General features: G+C 29.4%; 2 protein-coding genes and 1 pseudogene across 3 annotated transcripts in view; 2 read left to right on the forward strand and 1 right to left on the reverse strand.

The window, feature by feature from the left end:
• The window catches only part of LOC145965271 (lipase 3-like), a 175,743-nt gene that overhangs the window by 131,859 nt on the left and 28,026 nt on the right, over nt 1-15,858 (reverse strand). The gene's annotated exons all lie outside the window — the stretch shown is intronic.
• On the forward strand, nt 216-15,727 carry LOC145965331 (uncharacterized; annotated as a pseudogene). Its single transcript, XR_014436670.1, has 12 exons — nt 216-377; nt 797-977; nt 2,625-2,739; nt 3,126-3,369; nt 4,152-4,307; nt 4,461-4,688; nt 12,611-12,791; nt 12,986-13,100; nt 13,510-13,753; nt 14,469-14,624; nt 14,763-14,990; nt 15,146-15,727. The product of XR_014436670.1 is annotated as an uncharacterized LOC145965331 (transcript).
• Nucleotides 8,108-10,290, forward strand: LOC145965313 (lipase 1-like). The gene is made up of 5 exons (XM_083088766.1): nt 8,108-8,403; nt 8,825-9,005; nt 9,235-9,349; nt 9,745-9,985; nt 10,096-10,290. The coding sequence occupies exons 1-4, from the start codon at nt 8,113-8,115 to the stop codon at nt 9,965-9,967; spliced, it is 810 nt and encodes a 269-aa protein (XP_082944892.1). The 5' UTR covers nt 8,108-8,112; the 3' UTR covers nt 9,968-9,985; nt 10,096-10,290.

Consider the following 15,858-nt stretch of genomic DNA (forward strand, 5'->3'; position numbering starts at 1 on the left):
CTTTTTCAGCTGCTAAAAAATAGTCGTAAATGACGATGCATTCTAATTTGATAGTACGCAGTGTGTTAAAAGCAGTTAGTATCTATGTTGCGCAGTAGTATCCATAACGCTTTCGTGTGTACCGCTTAATTTTCAACGATATATATCTCGATACTCGGAAAAACTCTCGAATTATCCGTTTCCTTTCACTGCTTATTGAATCATTCATTAATAAAATGAAATTGATCGGGTTCATGTATTTGCTGTCGTTTTGTAATCATCTTAGTGCGGCCCCGATAAATGTGATCTCTGAGATAAGTATGCTCATTAGGAGAATAATATGGACTAATTGGAACCAGTCGAACATCGAATTCAATCCTGATGCCATTCTCGACACGGTAAATGAAAGTTTTCATTCACAGAAACGAGGATTAAAATCTTTAACGTTTCGATTAATTTCTTCAATGTTGTTGAAAGTGATAAAAAATAATCTGATGTTTCTTGCCGCGTTCTCTTATTCAAAACGAAAATCGCATAGCTGCGCAAAATTATTTATTATACTCTTTAAAGATACATAGGATAGTATTTTTATATATTTTTGTCGCTTTTAAAGAGTTGATTTAATATTTAATTATTAATACTGCTCAATTAACATTAAATTTCTTTTCTATCTTTATTTTAAAATGTAAAATAACGTGAAATATGTATGTCTGCATGGCTATGCCTATGAAAATAAATATATTATGCATTTTTCATTGCTCAAATTTATTTCAAGTTCAGATCAGTTTTTCCTCTTTCTTACACAGTCTTTTTTCAGCCGGAGATGATAAGAAAAGCGGGTTATCCCGCGGAAGCTCACGTTATAATGACGGAGGATGGCTATCTCTTGACGTTACATCGTATCCCAGGTGGCAACGATTCTTTACCCGTGCTGCTGCAGCATGGTTTTTTATGCAGCTCCGCTGACTGGGTTGTTCTTGGCAAAGGCAAAGCATTGGGTATGATCGTCAATCAATTTTTAAATTCAAATATGTATCACAAAACCGTTATCATATCACTAATTTCGTTTCTATCGTAAAAATGCCAAAAGTTTGAAAGTTCGTATTATACACAGGGTGTTAGAAAAGTCTGGAAACGGTCAAATATCTCGAAAACGAAACGTTTCTAAGAAAAATGTTTCGAACCAAAGTTGTAGGATTTCAAAAGATCTATTTACCGGCGCTATGAGTTTAATCTTGGGTGGCGTTGCCAAGGTCAGAGCAAGGTCACCTAGAATTTTTTGAATGGGACCCCCTATTTTTTATTACTTATTCTTGTAGCTCATCTCGAGAGCTTTCCAAAACACTATAATAAAGTATTTCTTCATTGAGTATTTTTTGAGTTATGAGGCTTGAAATAATTTCTTAATTTTATATAAACCATAAAATATCTAATAAAATATTCTATCTAATAAAGTATTAAAACATTTTTCGATTATCTTACCTTAATACTTTTATGTAGAAAATAATGAGAGTAATCAATTAGTGTAAAGAAAAACATAGTTGTTTTTAAGAAGAAATATGTAATTTGCAATTAACAATTCCATATTTTTTCTTAAAAACAACTGTATGTTTTCTTTACACCAATTGATTTAGGTTAGATAATCGAAAAATGAATATTTTACTAGATATTTTATGGTTTATATAAAATTAAGAAATTATTTCAAGCCTCATAACTCGAAAAGTACTCAATGAAGAAATACTTTACTATAGTGTTTTGGAAAGCTATCGAGATAAGCTACAAGAATAAGTAATAAAAAATAGGAGGTCCCATTCAAAAAATTCTAGGTGACCTTGCTCTGACCTTGGCGACGCCACCCAAGGTTAAACTCATAGCACCAGTAAATAGATCTTTTGAAATCCTACAACTTTGGTTGGAAACATTTTTCTCAGAAACGTTTCGTTTGCGAGATATTTGACCGTTTCCAGACTTTTATAACACCCTGTATATACAGGGTGTCCGATTCCTGAGTGACCAAACAAAAAGTAGTAGTAGATTGGGTCAAACTGAGAAGAAAAGTCCTCTACCATTTTGCAAAATTCGCAATAATTATTAAAAAATAAGCAAAAATGTCTCGGTACATGGGAAGCGGTAAACCGCTTGTAGTGTGTGATTATTAAGTGATCAAACGAAAAGTGGTGATAGATTGGGTCAAACTGAAAAGAAAAGTCCTTTACCATATTGCAAAAATCGCAATAATTATTAAGTTGTAGGCAAAAATGTCTCAGAGTATAAGAAGCGGTAGACAGATCGCTTCTCATGCGCTGAGACATTTTTGCCTATGACTTAATAATAATTGCGAATTTTGCAAAATGGTAGAGGACTTGTCTTTCCAGTTTGACCCAATCTACCACCACTTTTCGTTCGATCACTCATTAATCGAACACTGCGAGCGATCTACCGCTTCTCATGCGCCGAAACATTTTTGCTTATTTCTTAATAATTATTGCGAATTTTGCAAAATAGTAGAGAACTTTTCATCTCAATTTGATCCAATCTACCACTAGTTTTTGTTTGGTCACTCAGGAATCGGACACCCTGTATAATATGATACATGAAAATGTAAGTAATATGATAAATGCACATACAATATTTTTTTATTTCAGCTTACTTATTAGCGGATCAGGGATACGATGTTTGGTTGGGCAATTTTCGAGGTAATACATACTCGAAGGCGCATATTTCCCTATCTCCTTTGAATTCGACATTTTGGAATTTCAGGTATAAAATAATATAAAATAAAATACTAGTATAAAACAGGAGTAATGGTATTATAAAAATAAAATAATAATAATTTTTGCAATAATTGTTTAATTTAACGCAAGGAATAGTTTAACTTATTATATATATATATTTAATTATTTATATTTTCGAAAATGCATTGTTTTCAAGATATATCACCTCTTATTTTATAGCCAATACATTTGCTATTTTTCTTGAGTTTTGATTTAAGTCATTCTTTGTGCAAAATTTTAATTTCTGCTTTTACAGAATATCTTATATATCATATACATATGTATGTAATATATTTATTTTCTCTATACATGTATGTGTGATCGTGTACATATTTATATATTTTATGACATATCGAATGAATTTTTCATTAGCTTTCACGAAATGGGCATCTATGATTTCCCCGCAATGATTACATTTATCACGAATATGAGATCCCAACCATTACACACATATATTGGTCATTCTATGGGCACAACTAGTTTTTTCATAATGGCGTCAGAGCGTCCAAAAGTCGCTCAAATGGTGCAAATGATGATCAGTCTCGCGCCAGGAGTCTTTATAAACCACATGAAGAGTCCGATACGATACCTGACCTCATTTATGAATGAGATAGAGGTAAAGTAATATAATGATGATACTGTTAAAAGATATATAATGTATTATCACGTAATAATAGTTTAAATAATATCAAAAAATAAAGCACATTTTTATACTTTTGTCAGATAAAGTTTGTAAACTGTTATCTGAATTAGAAAAAATAATGTTAACGGCATTGGAAGTAAATGTTATGGCACTTAAAAAAGAAAGCAATATAATGTTAGTAATAATTAAACTGACATTTTCTGATTAGTTACTTAAATCTAATAATCGATTCATATAAATACTAGACTGTGATTGATTGATGCTCATTTACAGCTTATGTTTTTTTATACGTTTTTGACTTAATGTACTATTTTTCAATTCTTATTCTACCAATAGAATGACAACAAATTCCTGGCAAAATAAAAAAAAAAGTATTAAAATCATCAGAAATTTTGTAAAAAAAGAATCTATTGCATTTCACAATTATATTTTGTCTTACAATATATAATAAATTAGAAATGCAATAGATTCTTTTCTTACAAAATTTTCGAAAATTTTAATTCTAAACTTTACAAATTTACATCTTTTTTCATGTTTGTTTACTATACATATTCAATTTTTGGTTTCAATTTTAGAAGAAGATACCTTCGACGAGTTAAAATTAAAATATCTCTTGAAGCTTTTATTAAGATTAACTTAAGTTGTTAAAAAAATTTGTTAAAAATTTATTAATTCATTTTCAAAATCGTTAAAACTCTCGAACAAAGAAGAATTACAATTAAATTACATAACGATTAAATGATTTTCAATCACAGATAGTGATGCGATTGTTCTTCCACGATGAACTCTTCCAAAGCGACTTTATGAGATTTCTTTTGAAAAACATCTGCGACCAGAATATTAATCTCGGAGAGATCTGCTTCAATTTCATGTTTATGATCTGGGGTGATGATCGCGAACAGTTTAACAATGTAAGTAATAATATAAGTATGTAAGTAACAATAATTTGCTGTTGAACTACTACTCCGATCGAATCTATGAATATCGTATTCCGTGATGATTTCACGATCACTTCAGGTGGAACTTTATATATATATCATTATTGTTTTGTTATTTATTGTTAGACTCTACTGCCTGTCATCTTGAATCATTTCCCAACCAGCGCCTCGGCTAAAACGCTACTGCATTACGGCCAAATAATTGTATCGGACAAGTTTCGCAAATACGATTACGGTCGCGTGAAAAATCTGTCGATCTACAATTCTATGGACCCACCAAATTACAATTTATCGAATATCACAGTACCAATCGCGTTGTTTTACGGGAATAATGACTGGATAGTCCAGACAGAGGTAAGCAATGGAAAAGTAGGTATTTATTTAAATAATGGAAATGTATATAGTAAGGAATCACTTGTATATAAATCGAATTTTAAATTACTTAATTGGAAAGGTAATTGAAAAGAAATCGCATACGATAACTCACAAAAATATTTCTTCAAGGATGTGAAAAGATTGTACCATTTACTGCCCAATGTAGTGGACATGTATGAAGTGCCGTGGTCTAAATTCAATCACCTGGATTTTATGTGGGCTAAAGATGCGTCAAAACTCGTATACGACAGGATTCTCAAGATTATGAGAAGAGAAAATCCAAACAACGTTACATCAGTAAAATAATATTGTCAACAATTAAAATTAAAGATAAATGTTACACGCTAGATCTTCAGTAATATTGATGATTGTAATCGTTCATTTAATGAAACGTAAACTTATAATATCTTAGTATTATTTATAATATCCAAAAATGTTTATTAAGCGTTTAAAGATTCGGGAGCAACATTGTTTTTAAAACTTGCAGGTGAAGCAACTAATTTAAAAACATCTAATTTCCAGTTATTTTTCATCTGTCTTGTCTTATATATGATTATTAGACCTATGTTATGGTTTTTTTAGATGTTCAATATTATATTCATTCTGGTGTTTGTATCATTTGATTTTATTTTTGCGATTACAGTGTACATATTTTCCGAATTATACGATACATAATACTTCAGTAATTTTTTTTTATGTACTTTCTAACCGTTTGTAATAAAAATAATTATAATTAATCTTCCTGTTTTTTTTTTTTAATTTGCAATAAACAATACAATATTATATATATATAAATTTATATATTATATATATTATATTGTAACGTATTTGCTGTTAGTTTTATTGTTTTATATTGCAATTTCGGTAATTTACTTTCTACAATATACATTTTCCGAAATACATTATGATTGTATGGCTATTAAGACGATAATATTTTTTCTTTCTTTACTTTGTAATTAATACAAGAAAATCGCGAATAAAATAAAGATTTGTCGTAACAATAAGTGATATAATAAGTGACCAACTATTACACGCACATTTGTATTTATCACTTTTACTTTTATACTAATTTTCTTCGATAATACGTCGCAAAATTCTTACATCGTTCATTTTTTAAATTTTTTATTAAAAACAAAAAGAGAATAACGGTCCGAAAGACAACAATCAAATTTTATAAAAAAGAAAAGGCTAAGGACCGTAGCGTAGGATGTTATTACGTAATAAAATTCAGAACATAGATCTAAGACGGGTACTTTATATATTCTTAATTAATTGATAATAAAGAAAGAAGAACATTGTCCGTCAAAAGAGTAATACAATGCAATAAAAGTTGACAGACGTACGTTTCGATCCAAATGCGGATCTTTTTCATTGTCTTAATAACGGATAACATGGTCAAAACGCAAACGTTACAAAGGCGCGCGCAGTATAAAATAATCAGGAGGTCAACACAATCAAATTAAAACGGTCGACAGTCTAATGTAGCGCAGAAATAATAAAGGAATAATAACGGTCGAACAAACAAAACAACGCTTGTACAATAAAATAAATAAAGATAAGTAAAAAATACATATATATATGCATGGCGATGTAATATTCAAACGAATAGCGCAACGCTCACCTCGATACGCGCCTTTGTAACGTTTGCGTTTTGATCATGTTATCCGTATTAAGACATTGAAAAAGATCCGCATTGGATCGAAACGTATGTCTGTCAACTTTTATTGCATTGTATTACTCTTTTGACGGACAATGTTCTTCTTTCTTTATTATCAATTAATTAAGAATATATAATTAATTAATTAATATATAATCAATTAATTAAGAATATATATATTAATATATATATTAATATATATTAAGAATATATATATTAATTAATATATAAAGTACCCGTCTCAGATCTATGTTCTGAATTTTATTACGTAATAACATCCTACGCTACGGTCCTTAGCCTTTTCTTTTTTATAAAATTTTTATTGAAACACTATAGATCGATGCTATGAAATTGATCGTGTACATATATGTATTTAATGACATTTTGCGGTCATTCCGATTCAGCGCTGGGAAATGTTATTACACTCGAATCAAGTGCAAGAGAATACCTTGAATTAATTAAATTTGATCGAAAAACATTAAAATCTCTATGTAATTCTCGAAACGGTAAGTATATCTTTATAACTCATTGAAATGAGAACTAAAATTTTTATTTCTCTTAGTTTTCTTTAAATGCTATCAAGAAATGCTTGAAAACGATTGCCGCTTTTTAATTCTAAACTGAAATTTAGGCGAAAAGTTAATTGAATTTATATAATATATTTTCCTAAAGCGATTCTTTTTTGCGATTTATCAAACATATGCATATGGATCTATCTTTGTATATTGACCTTTGTATATTATGACAGAAGTTACTCGAATCATTTGAATTTGCTGTTGAAAAAATTGTTCAAATATAATCGAGTAAATGTATATATAATTTTATAAAGAATATATACATATATATATTCTATATAAAATGTACATATATATTTGATTTTGGCAGAAGTTTTCGAAAATTGCAATAAAACAGATAGAAAGCGAGATAAGAATTAGCAACAAATTTTTCGGACAGCAGATAAAAGTTGAATCCAAGGGTTAAAAATAATTTAGTCCTCATTTATACGCGTTTTTTACTTTATGCTGTAAATTTAGCAATTTATCTTGTATACATAAGCGATAACATTTAAATTTAAATATGACATGTTGCCAGTAACAGGGGAGGGCAATGTATTTTGAGTTGGAAACTCCTTTCCTGCTTTCGAAACAAATGTTGTTTTCCTGAAAGCCAGGATAAAAGTATGCAAAATATTATCCCCATCAACGTAGCAACCATGAATAATAGTAATAATCGAACATGTATCGAATTAATTTGCTTGATATTCGGGAGCAAGAAGATCCATTTTGTATTTATATGTGACGGGACTACTTTTTCTATGACGGCAATTTTCTCGTAAGAATCTCTATTTAGAAGAAGTACCGAACGGGACGACTCCTCTCTACAAAATCGAATCGACAAACGCTTTCCACTCTGACTCAGGATATATTTCTCGCTTGGATCACAATAAATCTTTATTTTATAATTTAATTTTACGTTAATTTTACATTTATTTTATAATTTAATTTTACGCATTTTATTATCCTCCTGCCTTTTCATTTGGCCATCCTATATGTACACATATTGCGGACAAGGATAACTGCTTACACATAAATTAGTATTTTTTGCGAAATATCTTTGTGCTTATATGATTAATAATACAATAATATCTTTTTCGTATTCCTTTTTTCTAGCTGATAAAAAATAATCATAATAAAGTGATGATTCATCTAATATGATGGTACGCAGCATAAAAAGCAGTTAGTATCTATGTCGCGCAGTAGTACCTATATCGCTTTCGCGTGTTCTGCTTCATTTTCAACGACATATATCTCGATACTCCGAAAAACTTCTGAAATTATCCGTTTTCTTTCACTGTTTATTGAATCATTCATTGAAATGAAATTTATCGGGCTCATGTATTTGCTGTCGTTTTGTAGTCATCTTAGTGCGGCCCCGATAAATGGGACCGATGAGATAAGTATGCTCATTGAGAAAATAATATGGACTAATTTGAATCAGTCGAACATCGAATTCAATCCTGATTCCACTCTCGACACGGTAATGAATGTTTTCACTCATAGAAACGAGGATCAAAATCTTTAATGTTTCGATTAATTTCTTTAATGTTGTTGAAAGTGATAAAAAGTAATCTGCTGTTACTGTCCGCGGTCTCTTATTCAGAACGAAAATCGCATAATTCCGCAAAATTATACTATATCATAGTCTTTAAAAATACATAGAATAGTATTTTTATATATTTTTGTTGCTTTTGGAGAGTTGATTTAATATTTAATTATTAATACTGCTCAATTAACATTAAATTTCTTTTATTTTTTTCTTTTGAAATGTAACATAATGTGAAATATGTATGTTTGCATGCCTATGCCTATAAAAATAAATATATTATGCATTTCTCGTTGCTCAAATTTATTTCAAGTTCAGATCAGTTTTTCCTCTTTCTTACACAGTCTTTTTTCAGCCGGAGATGATAAAAAAGGCGGGTTATCCCGCAGAAGCTCACGTTGTAATGACAGAGGACGGCTATCTCTTGACGTTACATCGTATCCCAGGTGGTAACAATTCTTTACCCGTGCTGCTACAGCACGGTCTTTTAGTCAGCTCCGCTGACTGGGTTATTCTTGGCAAAGGCAAAGCATTGGGTATGATCGTCAATCAATTTTTAAATTTAAACATGTATATTACAAAACCGTTATCATATCATTAATTTTGTTTCTATCGTAAAAATGCCAAAAAATTTGAAAGTTTGTATTATATATATATATATATATATATATATATATATATATATATATAATATAATACATGAAAATGTAAGTAATATGATAAATACACATATTAAATTATAAATATATATTTTTTTTATTTCAGCTTACTTATTAGCGGATCAGGGATACGATGTTTGGTTGGGAAATTTTCGAGGTAATACATACTCGAAGGCGCATACTTCCCTATCTCTTTCAAATTGGAAATTTTGGAATTTCAGGTATAAAATAATATAAAATAAAATACTAATGTAAAAAGGAGTAATAGTATTATAAAAATAAAATGATAATAATTTTTACAATATTTGTTTTAATTTGACGTAATGCGCAAGCATTTGTTTAACTTATATATATTTACTTACGTTTTCGAAAATGCATTGTTTTCAAGATATCTCACCTCTTATTAAGCCTTATAATACAATGCATTTGCTATTTTCCTTGATTCTTAGTTTAAATCATTGTTTGTGCAAAATTCTAATTTCTGCTTTTACAGTACATACTTTATATATTATTTACTACATATGTATGTAATATATTTATTTTCTCTGTATATGTGTATGTGTGATCGTGTACATATTTATATATTTTATGGCATATCGAATGAATTTTTCATTAGCTTTAACGAACTGGGCCTCTATGATTTACCCGCGATGATTACATTTATCACGAAGATGAGATCAAAACTATTGCACACATATATTGGTCATTCTATGGGCACAACTAGTTTTTTTGTAATGGCATCAGAGCGTCCGATAATCGCTGAAAAGGTGCAAAAGATGATCGCTCTCGCGCCAGCAGTTTTTACACATGAAGAGTCCGGTACGATACCTGAGCCCTGATTTATAAGTGGGATTGAGGTAAAGTAATATAATGGTGATACTGTTAAAAGATATATAAGTTATTATCACGTAATAACAATTTAAATAGTGTGAAAAATTAAGCACATTTTTATACTTTTTTTTTACAGATAAAATTTGTAAACTGTTTTCTGAAGAAGGAAAAAATAATGTTAACGGCGTTAGAAGTAAACGTTATGGCACATAAAAAAATATAAGCAATATAATGTTCGTAATAAAACTAACATTGCTGATTAGCTACTTAAATCTAATAATCGATTCATATAAATACTAGACTGTGATTGATCGATGTGCTCATTTATTGCTTATGTTTTTTTAGACGTTGTACACATTTTCAGAATTATACGATACATAATACTTCAGCAATTTTCTTTATGTACTTTCTATCCGTTTGTAATCAAAATATTAATTAATTTTCTCCTTTTTTTTTAATCTGTAAACAATACAATATTATACTCAAATTTATATATTGTATATATTATATTGTAACGTACTTGCTGTTAGTTTTATTGTTCTATATTGCAATTTCGGCAATTTACCTTCTGCAATATGCATTTCCCGAAATACGTTATGATTGTATGGCTAATAAGACAATAATATTATTTCTTTCTTTCCTTCAGAGTTAATAAAAGAAAATGGTTCATAAAATAAAGATTTGTTGTAACATTAAATAATTAACTATTACGAGCAGTCGTATTTATCCCACTTTTACTTTTATACTTATTTTCTTCGATAATAAAGTCGCAAAATTCTTACATCGTTCATTTTTTAAATTTTTTATTGAATCACTCTATCGATCGATGCTATGAGATTGATCGGGATCGTACATATGTATTTAGTGTCATTTTGCGGTCATTCCGATTCAGTGCTGGCAAATGTTATTACACTCGATCCAAGTGCAAGAGAATATCTTGAATTAACTGGATTTAATCGAAAAACATTAAAATCTCTATGTAATTCTCAAAACGATAAATGTATCTTTATAACTTATTGAAATGAGAACTAAAATTTTATTTTTTCTTAATTTTCAAAGCTGAAAAAATGCTTGAAAACGATTGTCGCTTTTTAATTCAAAACTGAAATTTAGTCGGAAAGTTAAATGAATTTATATAATCCTTAAAGCGATTTTCTTTTGCAATTTATCATACATATTCATATTGATCTACCTTTGTATAATTACGACGGCATATATATATATATATATATATATATATATATATTCTACATATATATTTGATTTTGACAGAAGTTTTCGAAAATTGCAATAAAACAGATAGAAAGCGAGAGAAGAACTAGCAGCAAATTCTTCGAACAGCAGATAAAAGTTGAATCCGTTAAAAATGGATTAAAAATAATTTAGTCGTTACATATACGCGTTTTTTACTTTATGCTGTAAATTTGGCAACTTATCTTGTATACATAAGCGGTAACATTTAAATTTTAATATGATATGTTGCTAGTAAACGGGGAGGGCAATTGATCAATCATTCAGTCCTTTTTATTTTGAGTTTCTTATTCTGAGGAAACTCCTTTCCTCGCTTCGAAATAAATGTTGTTTTCCCGAAAGTCAGGATAAAAGTATGCAAATTATTATCCCCATCAACGTAACAACGATAAATAATAGTAGTAATCGAACATGTAACGAGTTAATTGGCTCGATTTTCGGGAACAAGAAGATCCATTTTGCATTTATATATGATGGGACTACTTTTTCTATCACGGCAATTTTCTCGTAAGAATCTCTATTTAGAAGAAATACCGAACGGGACGACTCCTCTCTACAAAATCGAATCGACAAACGCTTTCCACTCTGACTCACGATATATTTCTCGCTTGGATCACAATAAATCTTTATTTTATAATTTAATTTTACGTTAATTTTACATTTATTTTATAATTTAATTTTACGCATTTTATTATCCTCCTGCCTTTTCATTTGGCCATCCTATATGTACACATATTGCGGACAAAGATAACTGCTTATACATAAATTAATATTTTTTGCGAAATGCCTTTGTGCTTATATGATTAATAATATAATAATATCTTTTTCTTATTCTTTTTTTCTTATTCTTTTTTTCTAGCTGATAAAAAATAATCATAATAAAATGACGATTCATTCTAATATGATGGTACGCAGCATAAAAAGCAGTTAGTATCTATGCCACGCAGTAGTACCTATATCGCTTTCGCGTGTTCTGCTTAATTTTCAACGACATATCTCGATACACCGAAAAACTCTCGAATTATCCGTTTTCTTTCACTATTTATTGAATCATTCTTTGAAATGAAATTGATCGGGCTCGTGTATTTGCTGTCGTTTTGTAGTCATCTTAGTGCGCTTCCGATAAATGTAACCTCTGAGATAAGTATGCTCATTAGAAGAATAATATGGACTAGTTGGAATCAGTCAAACATCTCTCTCGAATTCAATCCTGATGCCATTCTCAACACGGTAAATCAAAGTTTTCATTCATAGATACGAGAAATAAAATCTTTAATGTTTCGTTTAATTTCTTCAATGTTATTGAAAGTGATAGAAAGTGATCTGCTGTTACTGGTCGCGTTCTCTTATTCAGAACGAAAATCACATAGTTTCGCATAGTTCGCATAGTCTTTTTACAGCCGGAGATGATAAGAAAAGCGGGTTATCCTGTGGAATCTCACGTTATAATGACGGAGGACGGTTATCTCTTGACGTTACATCGTATCCCAGGTGGCAACGATTCTTTACCCGTGCTGCTGCAGCATGGTATTTTATGCAGCTCCGCTGACTGGGTTGTTCTTGGCAAAGGCAAAGCATTGGGTATGATCATCAATCAATTTTTAAATTTAAACATGTATCACAAAACCGTTATCATATTATTAATTTCGTTTTTATCGTTAAAATGCCAAAAAGTTTGAAAGTTTATGTTATATATATAATATGATACATGAAAATGTAAATAATATGATAAATACACATAATAAATTATAAATACAATATTTTTTTTATTTTAGCTTACTTATTAGCGGATCAGGGATACGATGTTTGGTTGGGCAATTTTCGAGGCAATACATACTCGAAGGCGCATATTTCCCTATCTTCTTTGAATTCGACATTTTGGAATTTCAGGTATAAAATAATATAAAATAAAATATTAGTATAAAATAAGAGTAATGGTGTTATAAAAATAAAATAATAATAATTTTTGCAATATTTGTTTTAATTTAACGCAAGGAATAGTTTAACTTATTATATATATGTATATATATATATATATATATATATATATGTATTTATATTTTCTAAAATGCATTGTTTTCAAAATATCTCGCTTCTTATGCCAATATAATGCATTTGCTATTTTTCTTGATTTTTGCTTTAAGTCATTCTTTGTGCAAAATTTTAATTTCTGCTTTTACAGAATACTTTATATATCATATACATATGTATGTAATATATTTATTTTTTCTATACATGTGTACGTGTGATCGTGTTTATATTTATATATTTTACGATATATAAATGAATTTTTCATTAGCTTTCACGAAATGGGCATCTATGACTTACCCGCGATGATTACATTTATCACGAATATGAGATCCCAACCATTGCACACATATATTGGTCATTCTATGGGCGCAACTAGTTTTTTTATAATGGCATCAGAGCGTCCGAAAATCGCTCAAATGGTGCAAATGATGATCGGTCTGGCGCCAGCTGTCTTTCTAAACCACATGCAGAGTCCGATACAATACTTGATCCCATTTAGAAGTGTGCTTAAGGTAAAGTAATATAATGATGATACTGTTAAAAGATATATAATTTATTATCACGTAATAACAAAGTTTAAACAGTATGACCAATAAAGCACATTTTTGTAATTTATTTTACAGATAAAATTTGTAAACTGTTATCTGAAGAAGGAAAAATAATGTTAACGGCATTAGAAGTAAATGTTATGGCACATAAAAAATATAAGTAATATAATGTTAGTAATAATCAAACTGATATTACTGATTAGCTACTTAAATCGAATAATCGATTCATAAAAAATACTAGACTGTGATTGATCGATGTGCACATTTATTGCTTATGCTTTTTTATATGTTATTGACTTAATGTACTAATTCATATTTTATCAATCAGAATGAAACAAATTCCTGGTAAAATAGAGAAAAAGAAGATATGTCTTATGTAATAAAATATAAATTAGAAGTGCAATACATTCTTTTTTTCTAAAATTTTCAAAGATTTTAATTCTAAACGTTTAGAAATTTACTTTTTTCATGTTTCCCTATACTGTACATATTCAATTATAAGAAGATACCTTCAACGAGTTAAAATTAAAATATCTCTTGAAGCTTTTATTAAGATTAATTTAAATTGTTAAAAAAATTTGTTAAAAATGTATTAATTCATTTTCAAAATCATTAAAACTCTCGAACAAAGAAGAATTACAATTAAATTACATAACGATTAAGAGATTTTCAATTACAGATAGTGATGCGATTGTTCTTCCACGATGAATTCCTTCAAAGCGACTTGGTGAGATTTCTTGCGGAAAACATCTGCGACCAGAATATTAGTCTCGAAAAGATCTGCTCCAATTTCATGTCTATGATCTGGGGTGATGATCGCGAGCAGTTTAACTACGTAAGTAATGATTTACAGTCGACATACAACTCCGATCGAATCTTCGATCATCGCATCCCGTCATTTCACGATCGCGCGATCACGCTTCACTTCGAACTTCGTGTATATTTCATTATTCTTTTCTATTTATTGTTATAGTCCCTGCTGCCTGTCATCCTGAGTCACGACCCAGCCGGCGCTTCGGCTAAAACGCTACTGCATTACGCCCAAATATATAAATCGGGCAAGTTTCGCAAATACGATTACGGTCGCGTGAAAAATCTGTTGATCTATAATTCTATGGATCCACCGAATTATGATTTATCGAATATTACAGTACCAGTCGCGTTGTTTTACGCCGATAATGACTGGATAATCAGCACAGAGGTACGCAATGGAAAATAGGTATTTATTTAAATAATGGAAATGTATATATAGTAAGGAATCACTTGACTACATATAAATCGAATATTAAATTACTTGATTGGGGAGGTAATTTAAAAGAAATCGCATACGATAGCTCACAAAAATATTTCTTCAAGGATGTGAAAAGATTGTACCATTCACTGCCCAATGTAGTGGATATGTACGAAGTACCGTGGTCTAAATTCAATCACGTGGATTTTATATGGGCTAAAGATGCGTCAAAACTCGTATATGACAGGATTCTCAAGATTATGAGAAGAGAAAATCCAAACAACGTTACATCAGTGGAATAATATTGTCAGCAATCAAAATTAAAGATAAATGTTACACGTTAGATCTTCAGTAATATTGATGATTGTAATCGTTCATTCAATGAAACGTAAACTTATAATATCTTAGTATTATTTACAATATCCAAAAATGTTTATTAAGCGTTTAAAGATTCGGGAGCAACATTGTTTTTATAACTTGCAGATGGAACAACTAATTTAAAAACATCTAATTTCCAGTTATTTTTCATCTGTCTTGTCTTATATATGATTATTAGATCTATGTTGTGGTTTTTTTAGATGTTCAATATTATATTCATTCTGGTGGTTTGTATCATTTGATTTTATTTTTGCGATTACAGTGTACATATTTTCCGAATTATACGATACATAATACTTCAGTAATTTTTTTTTATGTACTTTCTAACCGTTTGTAATAAAAATAATTATAATTAATCTTCTTGTTTTTTTTTTAATTTGCAGTAAACAATACAATATTATATATACATAAATTTATATATTATATATATTATATTGTAACGTACTTGCTGTTAGTTTTA

Source organism: Camponotus vicinus, unplaced genomic scaffold (assembly GCF_025532165.1).
Source record: "Camponotus vicinus isolate PSW18456_S1 unplaced genomic scaffold, iyCamVici1.0 SCAF_14, whole genome shotgun sequence".
In the NCBI taxonomy this organism is placed as follows: domain Eukaryota; kingdom Metazoa; phylum Arthropoda; class Insecta; order Hymenoptera; family Formicidae; genus Camponotus; species Camponotus vicinus.

What these genes read in the sequence shown, in the direction of transcription:
- LOC145965313 (XM_083088766.1), top strand. Translation starts at nt 8,113, where the DNA reads ATGTCGCGCAGTAGTACCTATATCGCTTTCGCGTGTTCTGCTTCATTT. An exon ending in TGGCAAAGGCAAAGCATTGG is followed by an intron (nt 9,006 to 9,234) that starts GTATGATCGTCA and finishes TTTTTATTTCAG; the next exon opens with CTTACTTATTAGCGGATCAG. An exon ending in TGGAAATTTTGGAATTTCAG is followed by an intron (nt 9,350 to 9,744) that starts GTATAAAATAAT and finishes ATTTTTCATTAG; the next exon opens with CTTTAACGAACTGGGCCTCT.